At 42.6% G+C, this 24,179-nt stretch overlaps 2 protein-coding genes across 2 annotated transcripts; both read right to left on the bottom strand.

Moving 5' to 3' along the window:
• Positions 1-1,001: 1,001 nt before the first annotated feature.
• Positions 1,002-7,762, bottom strand: ap5s1 (adaptor related protein complex 5 subunit sigma 1). The gene is made up of 3 exons (XM_085767636.1): positions 7,473-7,762; positions 6,289-6,553; positions 1,002-2,300 (listed from the first exon to the last, which is right to left on the bottom strand). The coding sequence occupies exons 1-3, from the start codon at positions 7,661-7,663 to the stop codon at positions 2,172-2,174; spliced, it is 585 nt and encodes a 194-aa protein (XP_085623762.1). The 5' UTR covers positions 7,664-7,762; the 3' UTR covers positions 1,002-2,171.
• A 6,444-nt stretch (positions 7,763-14,206) lies between these two features.
• On the bottom strand, positions 14,207-22,133 carry cdc25b (cell division cycle 25B). Its single transcript, XM_085767221.1, has 15 exons — positions 21,594-22,133; positions 21,321-21,403; positions 20,831-20,879; positions 19,497-19,544; positions 19,294-19,327; positions 18,832-18,969; positions 18,443-18,562; positions 18,207-18,338; positions 18,023-18,100; positions 17,717-17,905; positions 17,205-17,309; positions 17,031-17,093; positions 16,804-16,902; positions 16,395-16,640; positions 14,207-15,357 (listed from the first exon to the last, which is right to left on the bottom strand). Exons 1-15 carry the CDS (start codon positions 21,806-21,808, stop codon positions 15,217-15,219), a joined length of 1,740 nt encoding a protein of 579 aa, XP_085623347.1. The 5' UTR covers positions 21,809-22,133; the 3' UTR covers positions 14,207-15,216.
• Between the last annotated feature and the right edge of the window lie 2,046 nt (positions 22,134-24,179).

Here is a 24,179-nt window from a genome sequence, read left to right as displayed (position 1 = left end):
TTGTGCCACCCGGTGCCGAGTTATTCCAGGCCAAAAAAGTGGGAAAATGTTTTGTTATCTATCTTTAAGGAGCTGGTTTTGGAGCAGGAAAGAGCCAAACTGTTGCCACACAGTTGGATGCACACTGAAGGAATGACTGCGAAGCTGCTCCACCTTCATTAAACCATTATCTTATATCCTGGTCTCACCCATCATTAGCTTCTCTCTGGCAGAAGGTTCATTAGGTTTTGCAAAAAAGAAGAAGAAAAAGAGCTCCCACTAAAAGTCGTCACATTGTCTTTACCTCACCTTCAGGAAAATGTTTTTTCTGCTCTAAGATGTGGTGTTCTGCTGGCACCAAGGTTACTGAGAGGGAATTAAAACCAGATGTATCTTCAACAAATGATTGCATTGACTTTATCATTTATTGATCAGAGGGATGAAAAAAAGAACAGAACAAGTGTAAAAAAGTAACAAGTTGGATTTTATAATGTTGTTTCAAATGGATTCCCTGTTAAATTTTTTCATTTAGCCTTTCTATTATGCACTTTAATTTTTATAGTCGTGCCTTTCATTTATTTAGGATAGGTATTTAAAGTAATATGATTTTGACTTTTTTTTGCCCTGTTTTGGACCAGGTTATTAAAAAAAGACATGGAAATGGAATCACTACACGCATTATGTATGTAACAATTATCTGTGTTATGTGCTAATAAAAAATTGATTAAAATTTTTTTTAAAGTCACATTTCCCTTACTTTTTAAAACTTTTAGAAAAACATTTTCACACAAACTTCCTCTTATCAGGTCGATTTCCTCCCCAGCACACTGACACTCAGAGACCACAGCGCCCTCTGCTGCTCCCACAGTGGAGCCGCTCACCTGAGTCACTTGTGTGTTTCAGCTGGCAGGTGTTTTCATCCAGCTGGTGCTGAGTTTGTGTGTTGTTTCCCATGAGAGCTTCACAACCCTCCACATCATTCTTCACTTTAAATCCCCCTGTGCCTTGTTTTTTTTTGGGGGGGGAAACGTGTTATGTCCTTGATTGCAGAACACATGAGTTTCAAAGAATACGCCTTAGGTAATACTAGAAATTAGTTTTATTTTTTAATACAGGAAAAAAAGAGAGAAGATCAAAGCAATCGATGCTGGCAACAAGGCAGAGTTTTTATGTTTTTTTTCCAAAAAAGAAAGAAAGAAAAAAACAACAACAGCGCTTTAATTTTTTTGATTTGGTTGCCAACACAAAAAACAGGGGTTTAAGAGGCTTTTATGAGGCCAGGAGGAGGAGGAGGAGGAGGAGGGAAGTCTGGTTTCACAGGGAGACGCAGTCAGAGGTACAACAGATGTTCACGAGATACGGGGAAAACATCGGTGATTTGTTGTGTCTGGATGTTTCCATTTTTGTTCTTGTCATCATTTCCTGTTTTCTGCACGCCAACATCTCCGCATTCATCCGGGGCGGTTTTATAATACTCGGTGTCGTCTCCTGCCTTTTCCATTGTCCTCACTGTCTCCGAAAAAATCTGACATTTTTGGTTCAATGTGAGATTAAACTGCTTCGACTTTGATTTTTCTTTGCTCCATTTTTTGCTTGTTTTGTTTCTATGAGATGAATCATACCTTGAAGTGCAAAGAAGAAGAAGAAGAAAAAAAAATCCTCGTTCTGGGTTCCTCCTACTCCTCGGGAACAAAAGCTCAGTTAGAGGTCATGATCAGGCAGTAAATGCACTTTGAGAGTCATTTACACTGTGAACGTGTCAAAACAACAGGTCGAGTCTGGCTGCTCAAGGTCACGCTGTGACATTTCAAGTGGTGTGATTTAGATAAATCGCAGCCTTTGATGCAGATGAGTAGGTTTTAACTGTCCTCTTCAGCTGCACTCTTTAATCTGCCACATTTTCCTTTCCACTCTTCAATTTGACAAACAGGATTTGAACTGAAGCCTCCCACACAGTAAACAGTCAACAGTGAGCTGCAAGTGGCTGAGGGAGATATTTACCACTCTATGTGTTCGCCACCTCACGCAATTTGAAGCAGCAGCTGCCAGTAACGGGCTCCTCTGCCGCCGCCGCCACACAAAACGTCACAGAAGGTAAACAAGGGTCTGTTTGTCCTGCCTGTTGGAGAGCGAGCAGATGCAGATGCAGCTATAGCAGCGGTCGAGCTCAGGCCGTGGGCGTGGGCGTGACCTCACTTGGCCATGTAGGCGGCCACCTCCTTCTCCAGGCTCTGGGCGAAGCGGTGGTTGAGGAAGAGGAGCTGGCCGTGAGGAAGGAGGCGGCTGAGCACGGCGTCGATGCGGCTGCTCCTCAGCAGGACCTGGAGGGAGAGGGAGGGGGAGGAGGGGGGAGGAGAGGTGTGGTTAGAGACCACCCCCATGCAGACTCGTTAATGATCCCAGTTAGTTACAGGTCCTAATAAAATCTATACAGCTGCCATCTTCTTTCATTACTGTTGCCCTGTGGGTTTATTGTGGTTTCCATAACATGTAATGAGCTGCTACTGCTGAGATTTGACTTAAAGGAGACATGTTATGCCCCTTTTCCACAAATTGAAATAGTTCCCAGGTGTCTTAAAGACATGTCTGTGACATGCTTCAGTCAAAATACCCCAAGGATCAAACATCACAGCTCTTTTCATCTGCTCAAAACAGCCCTGCTCAGAACAGCTGGTTTCAGTGCCTGTCCCTTTAAATGCAAATGAGCCATTGCAAACCCCGCCCCTTCTACCGGTACCTGTACTCACAGGTAGGGCTAGTATTATGCAAATTAAAAAAACTAATGACATCATTGGATGACAGTTGAGGGAACAGCTCATAAAACTACATGTTTTTTTTTTTGTCAATTCTCACATTTTGGGGGCCAGAAGGCAAGACACACACCCAAATAAAATTTAAAGAGCTTTCAAAAAAATGGCATTTCCATAATATGTCCCCTTTAATATAACTGACATCAGTCTAATTAGGCCTTTGAACATGTGCAGACACTGGTCTACAAACACTGTGGGTTCCTTTGAATACTGTGTCATTACACTGATCAGCCAGAACATTAAAGAGGAACTATGCAGGATTTTTACCTCAACTTAAACAGCTTCAGAGTAATTGTGATGGTTAGATATATGACTTGTAACTTGTTCCAGGGAGAATGGAGGCTCTCTGCCTTCCACCTAGCGTCTCTTGGCTGAAAACCAACCTTGTAAGATCAGAGCCTCCGACCCGGTACCAACTCTCATCTCTGCGGCACCGCCACACAAACGTGCCCTGTGACCCGTAATCTCTTGTTTATGACTGATCAGACTACAGAAATACACACATATATGATAAATAACGTTATCCACCACTCCATGGATTGATTTCTCGGCTTTGTTGGAAACAAATGCACATGGCCAGTAGGAGGGTTAGTAACACAGAGGAGAAGAGACCAGACTTGCATAGTTCCCCTTTAAGACAAGTGAGAAGTGACTGTTTTAAGAGTTGAGAGTCATTTAAAGGGACAACGAGGAGTTTTGGAAAAGCGAAGCGTTTTCACACTACATTTATGAGCCTCCGCGCGCACCGTACATTTCTTTGACCGGCGCAAGACGGACTCATGTTTTCATTCATCAATAATTAAAGTCAGAGGTTCAAAGAGGTTCACATACCGTCGTAGTTCTGACCATAAACGGCGATTCGGCTGCGTTATTCTCATGACTCGCCACGAAGGAAACGCTGGTCGGCTCGACCAGCATTTCCGCCACCACTAATAATAACAAAATAACGATAGAGACAGAACGATATATTTATCGAAAATGGGCCCATTAACAAGTGTGGGTAGCGGAGATTCATCCACATTAACGTGAGACTTTTTTATAACCGAATAGAAACTCCTCGTTGTCCCTTAATTAAAGCTTATTTTTTAAGTTTCAGGGTTTTCTTCCACAGTGTCTTAAACCGGTTTGATGTTACAGATGATGATCTGTTTGAATCTGTTGATGAAAATGTCACCACAACTGAGGAACATGTTCCCACCCTAGTTAACAGAGGATTTATTGGGGACTATTTTCTGCAGCGGATTAGTACAAATCCATTGTTCTAGCAAGTATTTAGAGCAGCAGGACCAAGGCAGATTCATCACTATAACTCCAACTCCGAATAAAGTTGGAACCCACAGGACCCAAAACTTCAACTTTTCAATGGATCTTTTCAAATGCAAACTCATTAAAAGTCATAATGTTAATATTTCATGTTTAATTTTGTAAACCTGAAACAACTGTTTGTTGTTTTACCAAGGTCAGAAATAATCTTTCCTGCTGTTTTCAGATGTTTTCCTCTACTAATACATATTCCTGACCTGGTTTAGGCTGTAGGGCCTTGGAACAAGTTAATCCGACCATGAAAACATGACAACATGTTTGAGATTTAATCATAATAAACTCCAGCGCATTGATGGTAACGGTTTCACCCACTGCAGCTCACTGATGTGTTTTTAATGCTCACACTGAGTGAGACGTATCAGGCACCAAGTCAGTGTTAGCTCTGATCTTTTCACAGGATTTGTTGAATATCAGCACATTAATCCTTTAAAACCAAAATAAAAAAACAGTTTCCCAAACACAGTAAACTCCCCGATTAGAAATCTTTTCCCTCTAATCCCTGCCTCACAGAGCGGCCGGCAGTAAATCGACACAATCGCCAGCTTGTTAAATTCAACTACAAACACTGGCTGCGAAAGAGAGGAGTGACAGTGGACTGACCTTATTCTTCAGCCAATATAGTGAAACCAGGGAGAATTCATTTGGAGCCTTTATTTCTCATGTGTCAGCTAATCAACTGCCTGAAGGTCTCCAAAGGTCTCAAACTTCTACACTTTAGGTTTTAAAACCGCAGCTCTCCTGCTCCGTCCGGAAACAATCACCGTCACTTCCTCATTAGTTCTTATCGAGCCTCGACGACCAGCGGTGAGAGACACATGAATAATGAATCAGCAGCTGCTGAAGACGACCACAGCTGTCTCGTCTTGTCACGTTGTTCCTCAATTGTGTTTTTTTTTTTCAGCTGCAGAGAAAACAATTGGGTTCCTGTTTACTCCGCTCAGTGTACACGATCGCTCAGGTATGTGTGAGTGTTCAGGTTTAATAGTCTGAATGGAGATCGTTTCAGATACAGAGGTGAAATGATGGAGCTGGATGGAGATGGTTTTAAATTGAAAAGGGCATTTTAAAATGAAAACATAGGATGGGTGTTGATATATCCAGACGACTGAGTCTGGTTCTGCTCGAGGTTTATATTATACTAGGAAGTCAATCCTGCTGCTGTTTACCTACATGTTTACACACCAGTGCTGCTATTTACCTGTATGTCAAAGGCGCTGTTTACATATCAGCACTGTCTCACACACAAGGCTCTAGCTTTCATGTCAGTTTTAGATTCAACTTGTTTTCATTTATTTGAATACACTGCTCTTCTCTATTTATTCTATTCTATTGTTTTTATTTTGAGAAAAGCCTAACCAATTTTCATTGTACAGTGTGCATAAGGACAATAAAGAGCTTCTTCTTAGTGGGATCTGTTGGGTCTCTGTAAATACTGTTACAAAAAGAATGTCTACATTTTCTCTTTTTGTAAATTGCCTTGAGATAACTTTGTTGTTACTGGTTGTTACTGAATAGGATAGAATAGAATTGAATAAAATACAAAATGCCAAACCAATCATTCAAAATTGTATAAAACTATGAAGGAACATAAAAACAGCTAAAATAAATAGTGTTCAAATACATTTTTAAAGACACTTTACATCAAGCGCTGCTACTTGGACTGTCTTTTAGTTTTATGTTTTGTTTTTGTGTTGTTCCTCCCTGCACAGTAACAACTTGGTCATTTTAAATGTGAAAATTGTGTGTCTATATTGTCTCTGTGTCATTTTATGTCTCAGGTTTTTCCTTTGTATTTCAGATTGTGGTCTGTGTCTGTTGTGAATTATATGTTGGGAGTGGGACTACAGATGGAAAGCAGTTTTAGCTAAATCTGGTGCAACCATCTCCTCATGTCTTGTAAATGATTCATGTTATTGCACACTGTCCCTTATAAATTAAATAAACTAAACTAAATAATGAAATAAACCTTGATTTGACACTAACTAGACCATCTTTTGTAAGTCTCAGTCCAGTTGTAACATCAAAACCACCACAAGACTGAAAATGTCCTCACATTTCAAAGTTAAGCGTAAAGGTAGAAGTATGTGGGCCATGAATAACCTTTCTATCTCTTATAAGAGCTTCTTTTCAAATCTAATAATACGCAAGCCCTCATCTCTGTTTGGGCTATGCTCACCTGGTCCATGCAGTGTCGGGCCAGGTTGCGGAGCGTCCCCTCGGCCAGCAGCAGGTTCTCGTGGGGCTCACACACCAGCGTGAAGCCCAGATGCTGGACGCCCAGCCACAGAGCGCTCAGCTCCGTGGAGAAGGGCTCGCCGGCCCGGAGACGCACCACTCCGCTGGACGCCTCCTGCAGAGCCAGGGCCTCCTCACCCGGTGCCATCTCCATCAGCACCCGGCCCGAAGCCTCCCGGGACAGAGAGACCGCGCTCCTCACCTGCCTGGCTCACAGTGGGGAGGGGGGTTAAAGATTTTTAGATTATTAATGTTTCCTGTTGTGTTGTTATGCAGCATTAGGACAACACAGTCCTGCTTGATTGTGATTTGTTTATACATGAAGTGTCCAACAGCAGAACAGAGTTGTCATTCGTCAGTCTTCCTCCGATGGTGATAACCAGCAGTTACAGAAAGCTACACAAACACCCTGTCTGTGAGAGATTCCCTTCAGTTTCTGAAAACAAAAGAGACGGATGCAGAGATGATTGACAGCCTCCGTCGGCCTCTCTGATGCGTTTCTACATTGTGTGTAGCCTACTGTCTGAGAATTAGCAGGATGCAGAGAGAAGACTGGATGCATCATATTAGAGCAGAAAACTAGAGGATGCTGCTGTTATTCCTACACAAACAGAGCTCATTTACTCAGTCTGGACTCTGGAAAATAAAAAATCCAAATTAAAACATGTTTGTTATCCTGTGAACAGCCAGATATGGAGTATGAAACATTATAGGAAGACACTGATCTTCTCCATCCCACTTTATTTATCAGTGATGTTGATCTTTATCTGACATTTTAAGCCCATGTGTGTGGGCTCTTTATAATCCTCATGGTCTGTGTTAATATGATTTATTCAGGTTATTTAGTAGGCTATCAGATATTAGAATAAAGCCAACACTGCAATATAAATAAGTGTTTCCATCAATTTGGCTGCAGGAAGAAAACACTGTCTTTCACAGCATGTGGAGTATGTTCATGCATCTGTGTGATCTCTGCAGTGATCAGATTTAATAGAAATCCTCATTAAAACACAAAGGAACCTAAAACTTGAATCTCAAACGACCTATTTAATATGTAGCCTAGTGCAGGGGTCATTCTGCAAACAGCTTTCTTTGCACACACATAAACAAACAACTGTCTGTCACCTCGCCACCACCGACAGCTTCTCCTTCTGCAGCAGCCTCCTCTCCTCCGGGCTCAGCTCCCGGTGCTGCTCGGTCAGGACCGGGACGGCCGCTTCATCCGGACCGAAGACCCGGGAGTAGAGGAGCCGGCTCTCCCCGGGGGACAGGCCGCTGACCGGACACACGGTGTGGATCAGGAAACACCGGACCATGTTGGACGACGCTGATCTGTCACTAACACTCAACAACACTGAACATGTTCATGCATTTTCACTGTTTTCTCACTTACTTCCGCGTTGGTCAGGTGACCTGTCTCGGCCACCGTTGCTTTGCGTTCTATCAACCAGCAGATGGCGCTCCTTCTATATTATTCATAGACTGGGATCATGGACTGAGATAAGATATTATTACCGGTATATTAGTCACATAGGCCTATGTAAAGTATCTATATTACGTCCAAGTAGGGAAATGTTGATGATTATATGATTATCCAAAATACTGCTGATCATTTTCTTGTTTGACTAATCTATCACATAATATGTAAACAATGTCATAAAGTAATGAAACAAGTTCAAATCATAAAAATAAAAAAAATCAGATGAATGATGAAATAAAAACACATTAGAGCCCAAATTGGCAAATTAAAATGTATTGTTTTATCTGAGTAACAATCAATAAAGTGAATATACTGCATATATTTGCATTGACACTTTTTTTTATCTTTAAGTTTCAGCAACACACTTCCCACTGTTCTTTTGTTTGTTTTGCGCATAATTTTACCAAACTTCATTCTGATGTCTTTATGCACATGGATGGACTATGCATTGGGCTCCAAAATAAATGTGCAGGATTAAAAATAGTCAAAATGACTCTTACGCCAAAGCTGTGGTTTAATTGCTTATCTATTACAATACATTCATTTTGGATTGGTCCATTAGTTTGGTTATGAAGTATAAAACCATTTTGCATATTCAAGTGAGTCAGATCGACCTCAAGTGAACTGGATGGAGCTGAAACACCAAGTGCAGTAAAAAGTTTGAGAGAGTTCAGAGCAGCGGTGGATGAAAACTGGGCTGAGAGACAGAAGGCGGCTGCAGAGAAGCTGACATCAGAGATCAGGGTGTTTCTGGGTCTCAGCAGACAAACAGAGGCAGCTGTTAATCCAACAGCTGCTGCTGGTCACGCTTCTTTACTCTGAGAGGCCCTGCTCTCTCTATGTGTGTGTGTGTGTGTGTGTGTAGAAGCTGCAGTGACGGAGGGAAAATAAAGAAAGAAACATTCACTCTGCTTTGTTAACATTCACTCCGCTGTCCCGTTAACCTCTGTGCCCCCTGCCCCTCTCAGACCCACTGAGACTGAGAGACAGTGTAACAAGAGCCCAGGATGAGGCGGCTGCAGCCGTTTGAGGGATTTCATCTTTATTTCTGGATGAAAACTTCCTTTCTTGTCGTCTTGTTGACATTCTGTCGGTTGCGGCCTTACAGCTGTAACAGCTGGATGAAAGCAGCAGCTCATGTGGCTTGGAAATGTTGGTCTGGTCGGTCCACCAATGGTTGGTCCTGAATGAAAGATCTCAAAGACTTCTTCACAAACTGCATGTCCAAATGACTTCTTCCTCCTGCACCGCCGTGAGATGCACATTTCTGGATTTGGGTGAAAATTCTTGCCGATTATTGGACGCTTTGATACATGCATTTTAACAAAAAGTGAATTTTAAGATTAAATTTCATTCAATATTTTGTCTTATGACCAAATCCTTTCAAAACCATCTTCTTGGAGCATCACAAGCAGTTCCTCAGAGGTTTGATTTGAGATTCATGTTGCAAAATAAATCCAACAAAAGTCAGTTTAGTAGCTGATCTGGAGCCTCTGATCATGTCACAGTATGTTTGAAGTGTAGTTGTTAAACTGTAGATGTCTCTTGACCTCTGGTGATGCGATCAAAAGCTCCACAACAGCTGCCGACAGTCACTAACCTATATATTCACTGGATGACTGATGTATTTTTCAGACTCTCAGACTCTATTTAATAAAACACAGCTCATTCAGTATTCAGCCAGACCCCTGCAGTGAGGAGTGGACTTGTTGAAACAGCACAATTCACAGAACAGACACTGAGGGGAACTGATCCTGCAATCTTGTTGCTGCAGAAATTGAAGGACAAACCTTTTCATCTCGGGAACATAAACACACAAACAACCAAGAAATGAACAAGAGATGAGCTTTAAAAGACTTTTCTAGCACCATAGCTCCTAGATGGAACCTGCAGTTCTGACATTTCATTTTGTCTGGTCCAAAGACGACCAAACAAAGCTTGTTGTGTGACTTATGTTGCACAGTTTACCAAAAGAAAGGCCAGAACCTCTTTATATCTAGATCAATATTGTCACTATTTTTTTTTTTATTCCTCCTGTTTTGGTTCCAGGTCACTGCAGACTGATATGAGCGGCTGAAACGACTCCAACTTCAGTCAAGTGGAGTAAATACAGATTTAAAATGAGGTTGGCTGCAGTTTCGGATCTAATCCTGGTTTGATTTATGTAGGAAACCTCTGCAGGTATTTGGCCTAGTTGCATGGAGCTTTTCATCACATCAGGTGTGGAGGAGAGGTATTTCTAACACCCACACTGTGTGTAATTATTAGCCCAGTCATTACTCTTCAGTAATAAAGGAGTGCATCTGCAGGTAATAATTAGCCCAGAACCATTTGGGGATTCAATGTGAAAATGAAGCCAGATTTTAGTCATTTTCTCTGCAGCGGCTATGTCGCGAGGATCTGATGTTCAGCTTCGAGGTTTCAACTTTCGAAGCAAGAGCCGAGCAAATAACATGCAGCTGTTTGTGTCATATTCACCACAAGAAAAGTCTGAGCAGGTTTCAGTATTACTGAGCTGTGAGTCACAGCTTCCAGTGTTAAGAAACCAGCTGAATAAGAACAACAACAGGATGTGGGTGAAGGGCGATCAGCCGGTCCGGACCAATGATGTCGAGGCCCGCGATGTTTGAAATAAAGGAAGCCGAAGACGACCTGTGACACCGGCCCAAAAATATCTTTAGAGTCTGCTCTGTATTGTCTGCAGAGGGAAATGAAAACATCCTCCGTGCACACGTCTGCAGAGAGGACGAGCACAAAGCTGAAACATCAGCAAGAGAAGAAAAACCTTCAGTTTCTAATCCTCCAAAAACATTCAAGAGGGAAGTTCACCTTACTGAGCCACAACCACCTCCACCCTTCCTTTGAAACAAGTGTCTCCACACCCTCGACAAGTAGCTGTGGGACCTTGTTTTACAGGCGGGGTTGTCAGTTTACTGTCAGTGTCAACAAGTCGCAACACACAGAGGTTTAAAGGTGACACCCAGGCTGCAGCTTTGATCGCAGTGAACCGGCAGCCTTGTGTGTGTGTGTGTGTGTGTAGGAGCCCGGGGTCAGGGTGTTAAACAGGACAAGGCTGCAGTGAGGAGGAGGTGGATTCACAAAGGGGAGATGGTGATATGCAAAGGGGTGGGGTCGTTTTTAGAGCCACTCCGCAGGGTGCTGGGCTGGCACAGACCTGTCTGTGATCACCAACACACTGACACCATAGAGCGTAAGGCAGCACTGTTTCATGGTGATATGACAGGAGGCTTTGAATCAGAGCAATGATGATGTTCAACTGAGTTCAATAGATTCTCTTGAGGACATGTCATCGGTAACACTTTATTAATAAGTAGCCTACACACTATTAAGCATTAGTTAAACATCAAATACTGAATTCATCATTTATAACACATGAATACTCATTAGTATTCACCAGACATGGTGAAGCAGCATTTAGCTGTTATGCTGCACACAACTGGAACAAACTACCAGCAGAATTGAAATCAGCCCCAACTTTATCCAGGTTATAAACATTTCTCTTTTCTTGTGCTTATAGCTAAGTTATTTTTAAGAACTTTAAACTTGATCTATTTTCTTTTATTCTACTTTTTTATTCTTCTTTGCTCTTGCTTTTAACTATGTGTTTTTGTTTTTATGCTGTTCTTTTTAAATGTTTTGTCTTTATGTAAAGCACATTGAGTTGCCTTGGTATGAAATGCGCCTTATAAACAAAGACTTTTACTTTTTCTTTGTGTATTGAATGACATGTTATTTATTTAATGTGTGTTATTGTGTGATTTTATGTGGTATCTTATGTGGTTTTATGGTGAAGCCAAAGACAAATTTCCACATTTTGGACAATAAAGATATTGAATTGAAAAAAAGATGCCTCGCCTTGCCTAGTATGTAGTTTATAAACACAGTTAAAAATGTTTTACTCATCATTGATAAGCACTGACTGTATTTATAAAGTACATATATGAGTATTCATGTGTTACAAATGAAGAATTCAGTATTTATTCATGCTTAATAGTGTGTACTTATTATAAAATGTTACCCATGCCATCTTTACATACTTTATATCCCTATATTTAATACTTATAAGTAGTAAACACACATTTAACAGACTATATATGGTAGATATAAACACTTTTTAAGTGTTTATTAATGTGAAGCATTTGTCAGCAGTTACAACTTATTTATACTGTAACATAATATATCTGTTGACAAATGCATTGTTAAACACTAACATCTGCCTACTAAGAAATACATGATGCGACTGATCTGACCTGCAAAACTGTAAGTAAGGAAGCTCTATAACTACTTCAAAAACCTAAAGTAATTTGACTTTTTTGTGTAGAAAATACATTAGACGTTAGTTATTATTCAAAGCAGAGTGTTTTTACATGTCTGGAAGGATTCTTTAAGTTATTTTAGTTTTACCAACTTTAAATCAAAGGTTTAGGTAAGACTAAACAAGCAAATAACTCATTAAGACTATTGATTTCCTGGAAAGCTGTCACTGTAACATTTAAAGAGTCTCTAGTTGGAACTCTTTTACCTCCAGGTTCTAATTGGATGGGTCCAGTTGTAAAAGAAAACAAGAGCTGGCCTGGTTTCCTTTTCTTTCTGGGGGCCTGCCAGGGACTCATCTACATTTTAAAACCAACTGTTGAAGTGGAAAAAGGAAGGTGGTATTGAAAAGCTGTTGCAAGTGTTGCATTAGGTATGCCTCATCTGAAAGTGTGAGGCCCCTTAAAAACCTCGGCCACTGCTTCATTAACCGTCTTGTTCAAAGGTCTGCAGCTCAGTCATGAATAGTGGAGAACCATTGACAAGTACATGTAAAGATCACTGGGACAAAATCTGGTTTCCTCTTTCTTTCCTAAACTATGTTTACACTCTTTACTTTTCTGCCAACACGGATCCTTTTCCTTTTCCAGGGTTTAGGGGAAAGAATTAAAGCATCTTCGGTTTAGTTGCTCAAGACGACCAACAGACAGACGCTCGCCTCAGCTCAGCTTGAAACTGTTGGCGATAAATTCAGTTTTCAGACCTCAGTCAGAGGAATGCAAACAAAGGCTTGCGCTCTCTCTTCCCACAGCCACATGGCCGCTGGGAAACTGCCCCGTTTCAAACTTTGGTGAAGTGCCAGAAGGGAGGGAGGGGGCAGAGCTTCTATAACTTCCACTCCGTCACGTGTTTACAGCACATGGAGGCTCTGATTTTTTTTTCTCCCTCCTGCAACAGAACTGTTAACCTCCTGTCAGGACATGTCAGGCTGCCAGGCACCGCCTCCACAGAGCCACTCCATACACATGCAGGAATGTGTGAGTGTGTGTGTGTGTGTGTGTGTGGGCACGTGCTGCAGCAGGGAGGCCACTCCCAAAGACCGCTGCAGAGGGAAAATTTGAAAAAACAGGAACTGCTGCGTGTGTGCGGGAAAAACGTGCAGAGACCAAACAAACCTTGCAGATAGATGTGTTGTTGTTCTGACAGGTCAAGTCCAGTTTGTTTTGACTGAACTCAGCACATCAGGAAACCCGTCGCCAAGGTTCCCACACGGTAATCTGGAATCATTTACACAAAACCTGGAAGCGCCACAAAACTGAAAATGTGGACAAATGTGTGAACAAATCGATTCAAATGGCTCAAAAGAGAAGTGGTCACAGGTTGTTGCCAGATTAAGTTTTGCATAGGAAATAAAACTGTCAAACATTGTTTCAGCTCAATTAAACAGAGATTTGAAGTATTTACAAATCACTGCAAATTAGCCTGAGGACTGTAGTCAACCCACGTCAAAACAAAACATGTTTTGAGTCTGACTCAGACAGAACGTGACAGTGTAATCGTTGCGCGCTAAAGAGACTGGTTTTACTGGATTTAGAAACGTGACGAGGAACTCAGACAGAACCTAGAAACCTAGTTCATGCCTCTGATGTGGAGATCAAACCCAACTTTAGAGCCTGATGTCAAACCTCAACACTTTGTACCAACCATCTGAGTTTTTAAGGTGTCAGATAAGACTTTGCCAGGTTTTACTTTACTATTTATAATCTATAAACTTAACTTGTTGCTGCCGATAGAAACAGGGCTGAGCTTCTAATCTGAATAATTCTCTTTAATTCAAAATGTAAAATTCAATTTGTTTGTTATTTGTTCAGACAAGCTTCACCTTTAAAAAGTTATTTAGCCAATATTGAATTAGTATTTTATTTAGGCAAAGTGCTCACACACATGTTTGTGTTGACAGTTGAGAAGCTTTACTTCTTTTGTAAAAACTACAAATTTATACCATCAACAAAAACCTTGGGTGTATCTGAACAGACTCAGTCCTGCACAAGAAAACATTCACAGCACAACAGTTACATTCTCACAATCAAAAACTTCAATACTGTACATTTGAACGCACTTGCATCTTTATTTCAGCAGCTCCCCCATGAGCCTGCACCAAAATATTCAACCCGCCCCAGTCGTTATAAACTGACATCGTGTAGCTCTGCAGAGTGGAAGACATTTTTATCTCTGAACATTAAGGGACTGAAAGCAAAACAAACGTTGTTTTTCCTCAAGATTAAAAATCCTCTCACACACTTGCTGACCTGCAGCATCAGAAAAATCTCACTGCAAAGTTAACAGGTAGCTTGTTTGCTTTGGTTTCTTCTAAAAATAAAAAATAAAAGAACAGCCCAAATATTGCAACTGATCAAGAAATAAAAAATGTCTCTGCATTAATTTTACACCTTTACAAGCCGTCATTAAAACATCCAATTTACATTTCGGGGGATGCCTAGAAAAAGGCATGCTTTCAACAAATCACTGTCTGAACGGGGACCAACAAAAATTCATTAAAACGATATATAAAAAGCCGTATCAAAAACAAAAAGCACCTCACCAATTCAGGTTTTTAAATTAAGTGCTTAAATAAGATGGAACAACAAACAAATGAAAAATAATAACAAAAAAAAAAAAGAACAAAAAAATCCAGTGAGGAGACTGAAAGACAAACTTCAGACTTGGCGGCGTGGTTCGGTGGCTGTTTGGAAATCTGGCAGTGATTTGTGCTCGCTCACGCCAGCGCAATGATAAAAAGGTAAAAGGGGCAGTAGGTCCGAGTGGTTTTTAAAACGATCACAGAAACAAATCTGTTGACTGCGCCTCAGCGACGTGTTCGTCATTTCTGGTCTTTCCCTCTTTAGATTTGCATAAATAACTAACTTTGCTATAGTTTAAATGAAACTTTCGGGGACTTCAGGAAATCCCTTTTTCTGTTGGCGTAATCCCAATAACTTAGTTCCTCATCAGGTCGGGGGCGAGGCCTCAGTCTGTCCGGGGGGGAGGAGGAGGGGGAGAGGCAGTGTGTTTCAGAGGCAGTTTTAGTTATGGAGGACGAGGTGGAGGAGGCGCTCAGAGCTTCTTCAGCAGGCTGTACATCTGCCTCTTGCTGCGCTCCCCGGCCCAGGTGCGACTCTTGAGGCGAAACTTCCTGAGGTCCTCCTTGAAGTCCTCGTGGTGCATGGGCCGGTAGGCCTGAGGTTCACATTGTGACTGCACAGGAAGAAGAGACACGTTTAGAGCACTGAGGAGCTGAAGAGGGCTTTGTTCAATCACACTTAGCAGCTTCTCTGATTTTAAAAAGACTCAGATGACTTTGAAGTTTAGAGAGGATAGTTTGTTTTTTTTTAAATCTCACTCTAGTTTAAAGCCTCAAATGAACGTTCAAGCTTAAGTCTCTTAAAGGGATAGTTCAACATTTTGGCAAATTGGCCCATTGCCATAATCCCTATAGTCATAGCAGTAGGTTTGTTACCTTTAATTGTCGGTGCAAGCTATTTTTAGAACGGCGGAGCAGAGCTGCAAGCTGCTAAGAGCTATGCTATGGAGGCTCATGGGATTTCTTAGTTTCCCTCATCAAACTCATCAAATACACAATCCAACAACTCCAAAACGCTCTGGTGGACAAATTGTGACCTGCACATTCACCACGCTATGAGATAATAACAGAACGTTACCAGACAGAGTTGTTTTAGAGGTAAATACAGAGACTGCTTGCTGAAAAACTGTCCCTGAAGGCAACGCGCATCAGCGGTTTTGCATGAATTTACCTCTAAAACAACTCTGTCTCGTAACGTTCTGTTATTATCTCATAGCGTGGTGAATGTGCAGGTCACAACTTGTCCACCAGAGCGTTTTGGAGTTTTTGGATTGTGTATTTGATGAGTTTGATGAGGGAAACCAAGAAATTCCATGAGCCTCCGTAGCGTAGCTCGCGGCTCTGCTCCACCATTCTAAAAATAGCTTGCACCGACAATTAAAGGTAACAAACCTACTGCTATGACTATAGGGATTATGGCAATGGGCCAATTTGCCAAAATGTTGAACTATCCCTTTAACAGGGAAATGAGCTCCTCAATCAAAATGACAATAAAATCCCCAAAATACTGTTGTCGACTGGTTCTGTTAAACAGCTTTTACAAAACCTCCCTAACTTCATTATCAGTGTTTGCTCCAACAATTACTTCATCATAGACTGTATGTCTCCTGAGCAGCTACTGAGTGAACCTTGTGATTTGTTGACAACCAACCTGAAAGTGAGGGAAGAAGTCTTTGTATCCGCCCTTGAGGATGTAGAGCTCGGGGTAGTGGAGCTTGGGGTAGTCGTTGCAGGCGCGGTCTCGCTCCCGGACGAAGCGGCACATGCGGGGGCCACGCTCCGACGAGAACTCGCAGTGGAAGATGATGACGACTCGTTTCTCTGGGCAGGACGGGACGATGGGGGTCTTGAGGAGGAAGTCCTCCACCTGCTCCTCCTGGTGCAGGTTCAGAGCTCCCTGAGACCACAATCATCACACCAAACACGTTAGCCCACCGCTAAATACTGGATGCTTCACTTCAGTTGTTTTGAGCTTTTATTTTTGTTTATTCAACTATTCCATAAAACTTGATAAAGAAGTTGTGGCTCTGATTCTTTAATGTTTGCAGATGTCGACTCACCTTGATGTGTCCTCCTTCAAACTCGTAGGGGTAGCGGCAGTCGATGACAATGACTCGTTCAACTAGATGGTTGAACTGGTCGGTCAGAGCTGCCACCATCTGAAGAGCAAAGAGAAAGAAAAAAAAAACACACTTTAAAATGATGTATGACTTCAGCAGTAAGGGAAAAAACTGAGAATTTGTTGTCAGAGGAAAAGAAAAAAGAGCAGCCGAGCGTCTCTACTCACCACTTCTGGGTTAATGTACTTGAGGTCTTGATGTTTACCCTCCACTGTCGGCAACACAAACGGCTGGAAGACAAAAAAAGAAATAGGGTTAGATTAGATTAAATGGTTCATTGCACAGTATTTATCCAGCAGAGATAAAGAGACACGGCTGTGAGCTCCAGCAGTCCTCCTCACCTTGGTGAAATCTCCTATCAGCTCGTTGGATGCGTCCTCACTGTCCAGCAGCTTCTCGATGTCGGTCTGACAGAAGGACTTGGACCTCTGCAGCACAGAGGAGCTCTGGGGAGGATGAGGAGGAAGGGAGAGACTTCAGGAGGCATTCGAGGAGAAAATGAGGTAATTCGATATCGTCTACGAGGAGCCGGGGACAATGGCCCCGGGGCTCGGGGGTTGTTTCAGGAGCGATTTCTCCATTCTCACTCGGGAGTTAACAGATGGTCGGTGGAGGCTGGTTTTTAAAGCTGCTGATTTGTTGTTACATCTACATTTGGTTTCAAACCTGCAGCTCCAATGTGACTCAGAGGCCTTTTTCAGTTCATCCTCTGTTAGAAGAGTGTTTCGAGCCAATAGTTAGGATAAGAGCTCCAGTTAACTGTACTGATGTTTACAGACAGGATTAACTAACATCTGAACAAACTTCAGCTTGGTTTCATTCATTAAAATCAGGCAGAGTAGTGAAGACTCACCATCCGTGGAGACTCCGGGTTTTGCTCGAGGGTGGTGGGCTGCGTTCCTGCCAGGCTGCGCCGTCTCTTCACCCTGACCGGCGTGTTTTCATCTCTGGGGCAGTCGGGGCGCTTCGCACAGGGACGGGACACCGGACTGGGCATGGAGGGAGAGCGGAACAGGCTTCGAGGCCGGCAGCGAATCACAGGCTGGAGGAGGAGAAGGAGGCGGCAGCATGTGTCAGTATAGAGTTGAATACAAATCAAATACAGGAGGCGTCCCTTATTGGCTCCTACGATTCAGCTTTTGTTTGTAGGTGAACTTACCGAGTCTTCTCCTGTGGTGTCGGACACCAGTGGGGCGGTGAGCAGGCTGGCCATCCCCATCGGCATCCCACAGTTGTTCTGGAGAAGACAGAGAGGTGAATATTTAGAAACAGTGCTGACATTTGCTGTTTAATAAAAAAGAAGTGTGGAGGAGGAACTCAGAGTTTGTAACGAGAGGCCTCACCTCCATGTTGTCATCCAGGATCTCCAGGAAGCCGTCGTCGTCGTCTTCGTTAGAGGTGAGGGAGGAACGTCTCAGGAACATGGGGCTGGAGTCGTGGAAGTCCAGATGCTGGACAGGAGGAGGTGAGGAAAACTGGAGGAAAGAAATAAAAAAAACAAGAGTTTCAATCATCTAGAGACGGGTCTTAACGCTCGCGCACACACACAACGACGGGCACGATTCAGAGGGTGACGTACCATGAGGGCTGGGGCCGAGCTGGGGCGACGGGCAAACGCATCTTTTGATTGTCCACAGTTGAAAGAGCGTACGCGACACTTCGCCACCGGCATGGCTGGTTTCTTGAATTCAAAGCCCTCCTTATAGAAAAACATAAAACATTTTTATATTAATTAATGTTCAACATGTTTCAGAAAGCATTACCAACACTTAGCTGTCTTGACTGGCTGCTCAAACACAATATTTCTGCAGACATTTGTGTTCTGTTAGTGACAAAATTCTATAAATTAAGCAAATATTTTAAAGTCAAATGATGCGTAATTATTAACTTGTATTGAAGCTTCTGTATCCAACCAGGAAAAGGCCCATTGAACATTCTGTGTTCTACCAAAGAAACCGCAGCGCTCACCTCTGGCATGTTCTCTTTGTTGTCCTGTTGAGAAGAGGAGGCGGCGGCGTTCATCTGGGAGGGTTGTTGGCCGAATATTCCGTAGCGGTGGGAGTCGTCCTGTCCCTTGAGAGACGGACTGAAACCCAGGAGCTGGGGCTGAGGGGGGAGAGGAGAGGGAGCCAGTCAGTGGAGGTTCAGCAACTAGAAACAAGCACTTCTGTGATGATTCATACTGTTAAATTAAAGACTTTGGGTTTTTTTCCTTCCAGATCAGGCAGAAGTTTTAATGTTTTTACATGCATTTTTTTTTTAGGTTTTTCCCCTTTTTGCACAGTCTTTCTTTTTTATAATTCAAACTGAATTAGAACAAAAACAGCAGGCCTAATCTTGCAGCATCTGACAGCACTGAACATTAGCCAGAGATTAAACCAATTTAAAAAAAGCACAGAGCTGTAAACACAAAAAAGAAAATCTGCTTACTGGCAATGAGTTGATTCTTCGAATTGGCATCCTGCTGTAATTGATAGAAAAGAGATGGAGCAATCAATACAAATCAAATCAACTGTTAAGTCTGTGTAGTATAATCCTCCCTAGAGAGCAATAGGATCAAATAGGTACAGAGGCAATAACGGCCAAACACTGGTTAATGATTTTAGAGTATTATTGACGGCGAAGCAACTTACTCGTTGAAAACTCGGCTCGACTGGTGAATGTCCTTTTCAAATCTGTAACTGGAAGATGAGAAACTGTTCAGAATTGGTTGGAAATTGGTGTGAATATGCAACAGATTTTAAAAGATGGCGCTGTTATTCAAAAGAAAAGGGAAAGTATCAGGTCTTTGTAATGAAAAACCCACGGCAGCGTGGAGCTGAAAGGCTTTAATTGCCAGTGGAGAGACGTTGTGCCGCCTGGAAACTACAAAAAAAACCTGCGGCTCTATTGAGAAACCAGGAGGAACGGTTGGACGGGAGGAAGTCGGATGAATGCATGGACGTAAGAGGTGGACTCTGCACTGGAGTTATGCCCACCTGTATGCTAAGTAAGTCGAGTGGAGAGGAGAGGGGGGGGCGGAGGGGAAGAGATGCAGAGATCAGCTAATCTACCATATGCCTGCTAGAGCCGGCGCTGCCAACCCCTTTTTCTTGCAAGGGCCCTTTGTTTGCCGAGGGGGGGAGCGTGTCCCATTCAATGCAGACGAGAAGAGGGTGGGGGTGAGGGGGTGGGGGGCAGTTCTCTGGGGGTGCCCTCATTTCAATAGACGTGATGCAGAAAAAAAAAAAAAAAAACCTCCTGCCCCCTTTTTTCCTATTGAAATAACAGTGTATAGGAAGAGTGTGCCAAAACCCAGAGGGGGTGGGCTATCATTAAAACACCAAGCGTGGGTCACGTCCTCCCCCAACCTGCCTGCTAGGACAACTCCTAGCAACCAAACAGCTGTAAAAGGAGGTGAATGGTGAATGAGATCTTGAGCACCAAATGCTGCTGTAAAGGAACTCGCACAGAAGGCCGCAGCAGATGTCTGCAGGGACTCACCCAACGGAGAGCTAAAGAGAAGAAGGGCCACCCAAGATTAGGCAGCTGAGGATGTGCTGACAAACTGATAAAGATAAATACTGAGCACAACTGGTGTGGCCAGGTTGTATTTTGTCTCGCCTGTAGGAGCCGATACAACTTGGTTTAACAAAACTAACCAATACAAATAGTCAAAAAAAATGCTAAATTCCAGACGTGTTCTTTTCACTTTACTTCAAAAAACACAAAGAAAGTTAAGCCGGCGTGTCTTGATGGCTAATCTTCTTAGCCAAAAAAAACTGAGTGAAGCTGCAATCTTAAAGCCAACGGTAAAACAATAATCCTATAGATGAGAAATGGGTGCTGGGCTCAGCTGAAGCCAAGCACAGGGCGGCGGTGGAGGTGGGGGTGCATGAGGGGGAGGCAGCAGAGGTGGGGGGGTAGAGGGGGTACAGCTCACAGGCTGATTGATTAGAGAAGACATGAAGAGGACAGTGCAACTTACGCATCGTCCAAATCAGCATCCATGGGACTCGGGAGATCCATGCCAAGGCCTGAGGGAAGATATTTGTGTCATAGGTCAATGCATGCACCAAGTGGTTCAGCACAGGACAGGACACAAGCATCATCACAAACCAGCTGAATACCAGTCAAGTAGGACCGTAGCTGTAGTGAATTTTGTAGATTAAAACAGCTGAATTTTAATTTAAAGTGCGTGAAAATAAATAAGCAAAGGAATATTATCTTCCTTTGTCCAAGCAATGGGCCAAAACACAAAGATATTCTATTAATTATGATTCAAGTGAAAGAAAAACAGCACTTTAAATTCATTTTCATTTAAAAAACGAAATAACAAAGCAACCATTGACAATCCTCGTCATCTCATGACCACATTTCACGTTAAGGTGCATTACTGAGATCAGATCATCAGGCCCTCAGGCAGCGGTTGTAATGGCATCAATTAACACAGACAATGGGTTTGCAGGGAAGCTCACCAGCATCAGATGAGACGTCAGAGGCAAAGGAGGGAACCTTCTCGAGGGGGGCATGCTTTCTCCTTTTCGGGGTATCACACTGACTGTGTGGGAAAAAGAAAGAAGAGGAAACACGGTTTGTATGCACATTAAAAACACCAAACTCTGCATGTTTAGGTTAAGGGCTGCGATAAGTGTGGTACCAAACCAATAGGGTTGCACACGGCAGCAGCAGTAGCAGCAGGTAGAAGAAACAACACGCAAAACTGTGATAAATTATAAAGATGATAATACCTGCCGAGTCCACCCCAATTGTTCAAGTCCAGGGCCAAATTGGTGACGGGAGACAGCACACCCGCGGGTCCGGAGGAGAACAGGTCCCGGCAGTGCGAGGTCTTGGAGCTCAGCTCGGGCAGGGTGAACGAGGAAAGCCCGGGGATCCCGTCGGGCCTCCTCTTTGCAGCGGCATTACCGGGACTGGCGCTGCCGAAAACATGAACGGGCTCCATCTTTTTGTTGTCCAATGTGTGTAAAATCCCGCGGTGGTTATTGCTTTTTGTTTAAATTTCGGGTCGGGCAGTGCCAATTAGTTAGCAAGACGGTCCAAACTTCGAGCTAACAAGGGAGCTAACCAGTTAGCGAGGAACAATTTCTTTTTTTAAGAAGACATTTCCGAACCGTGCGACGTGAAACTCCGTCTGGGAAGTGACTCGGTGGCTCCGTGGGGAGTTAAACTTTAGTTCTGTCCTGCTAAGTTAGTAAAACCACATAGTTGTTGTTTGTGGCAGAGAGCAGCGGCGCAGCGTACTCCCTCTGTGACAGCCCCTGGTTTCTGAGAAAAAGACACTGGAGCTGCTTGTATTTATGTTCAAAATACTTTTGCTGCAGCGCCAAACTGGCAGCCAATCAGCGTCCCCCTCGGTTCCATCGACCAATCAGAGGGCGCGCTGCTGCCCTCCCCTGCTGCTCGCTGCTTGTGTCGTCGCCGGATGAGGGAGAAGAAGAAGCAGGATGTGACACAATCCTTTAAAATTTTTCATCTTTTCCCTTCTCACATATCTTTTGTTCTCACCCCCTCCACTGTGGGCTGAAAGGCTGAAACCCTCGTCAGCGAATGCACGAAATATGAACCCTTTTTCAGCCATTTTGGTTTGGTTTCAAATTCGCAGAATAACAATTAACACGGCTTCTGATGCAGAAAATTTGGAAAATGCTTCTTTTTTTTTTTCTAATTAAAAAACTCCTCACATGCAACATGTCTGTCTGTGCTTGCAAGCCTGTGTTCAAGTCTAGCTACAAACAAAGACACAATGTATCTAAGCTGAGGTCCAACTCATCACACAATTGTTACATCTTCTTACTTTTGATCTCTGCTTTGCAACATGTAGTTTTAGTTTAGACATGTTTGCCCAATATTTGTAAGTTTAGTTTGTACTATAGGATGTGTTTAAATGTGGAAATGAGCTGCATATACCATATTTATTTGCAAATATATCTCAAATTGCTTCCAGAGAGATGAATAAAATAATAATTACAGTATAGAAATATTCAGATAGCTACAAATGGGTGGATAAAGCTTTCAGCTCATTACTTTTCACAAAGACTTAAAATGAAACTTCAGTTGAAGCTGAAGAAAGGGATATCTGCGGTTACGTCATCTATACCAAAGTATAGTCGGCTTTTCATATGTTTCCTCTCTGAGTGTTTGGGAGTTTTAAGTAAGAAGCAGCATGAAATGGACAGAATGAAGTTGAGCACATGTACTTCAATTTTGTCCTCAAGTAGTGCTGTAGTGTATTAAGTGTAGCCTACTTACTCACCACTTGAGGTAGGAGCTTCCTAAAGTGTAAAATACTCCATTAAGAGTCCTTACTGAAGCATAAGTACAGTATAGTAAATCTAATAGTTTTAAAAAGTGTCTTTGTGTCATTGCAACATCTTGGTAAAGCACATTGTGACCTGACCGTGTGCATGCAAACCTGTAATGGCTGCCAGCCTCATACGCCTCCCACACACCAAGTGACTCAGACAAAAGACACGATTTTTCCTGATGTAATGAATACTTCCCCTTTGCTGTGTCTCTCCCTTTCCCACCAGCACGCACACTTTCGTTGTGTGTCTGGTTGTGCAACATGCTCCCATTTGGGTATAATAAAGATTAGCTTACCTTCTCCCATACCTACCTTCTTAAATCATGTCAAACATGTAAATCTTTACAAGCTGTAAAAAGCAATATAAACTCAGGAAGAAAATAGTTAAACATCATAAACCGAGAGGATGGTTGTTTCAGAGAGTGTCTAGATTAGTAGGTGAGTGATTTGCATTTGTGAGTGTGTGTATAGTTTGTGAGGGAGATCGTGTCTTTTAAAGTGGTTTTAGTAATGTCTCCCCTCATCGAACATGACTTCCTGACTCATCAATGAGTAAAACTGAAACTTGGCGATAAGTTTCAGGAACCAGTTCAAAGCATTAAAACAATCTTGTGTCCATTTTTAAAATGTGTAATAGAAACCAGATTAAATCTCTGAGCTATTCATTGAGGAAGTGTAACCCGCAGGGGTTTTAAATTGTTTAGTTTATGTTTTCAGTTTTTACTTGGCCCTGTCATTGCTGCTTTGGACACTGCCTATCTCTCTTACAGCTTGGTTCAGATCCTGAAACCTGTAAAATTTTGAATTGAAGCATCAGAAGTGTTTTCTTTGGTCAAGTCAAACAAAAACACACACACACACCTGTCTTCAACTAGTTCAACCAGACCGCTGAGGCAGTCCAGCCCACAAAACCAGGCAGATGTAAACAGTAAAAACACCTCAGGATTTTGCCTGGAGGTTTACTGGACATTTTGTGTTAGTTTGTGGCTCTGCGACTTCTCAACTCAGG

Source organism: Trachurus japonicus, chromosome 22, assembly GCF_045865225.1.
Source record: "Trachurus japonicus isolate A0001 chromosome 22, Traja_1.0".
Taxonomy (NCBI): Eukaryota; Metazoa; Chordata; class Actinopteri; order Carangiformes; family Carangidae; genus Trachurus; species Trachurus japonicus.
Note: the sequence above shows the minus strand (reverse complement) of the source record. Positions and strands in the feature narration are given on the sequence as shown.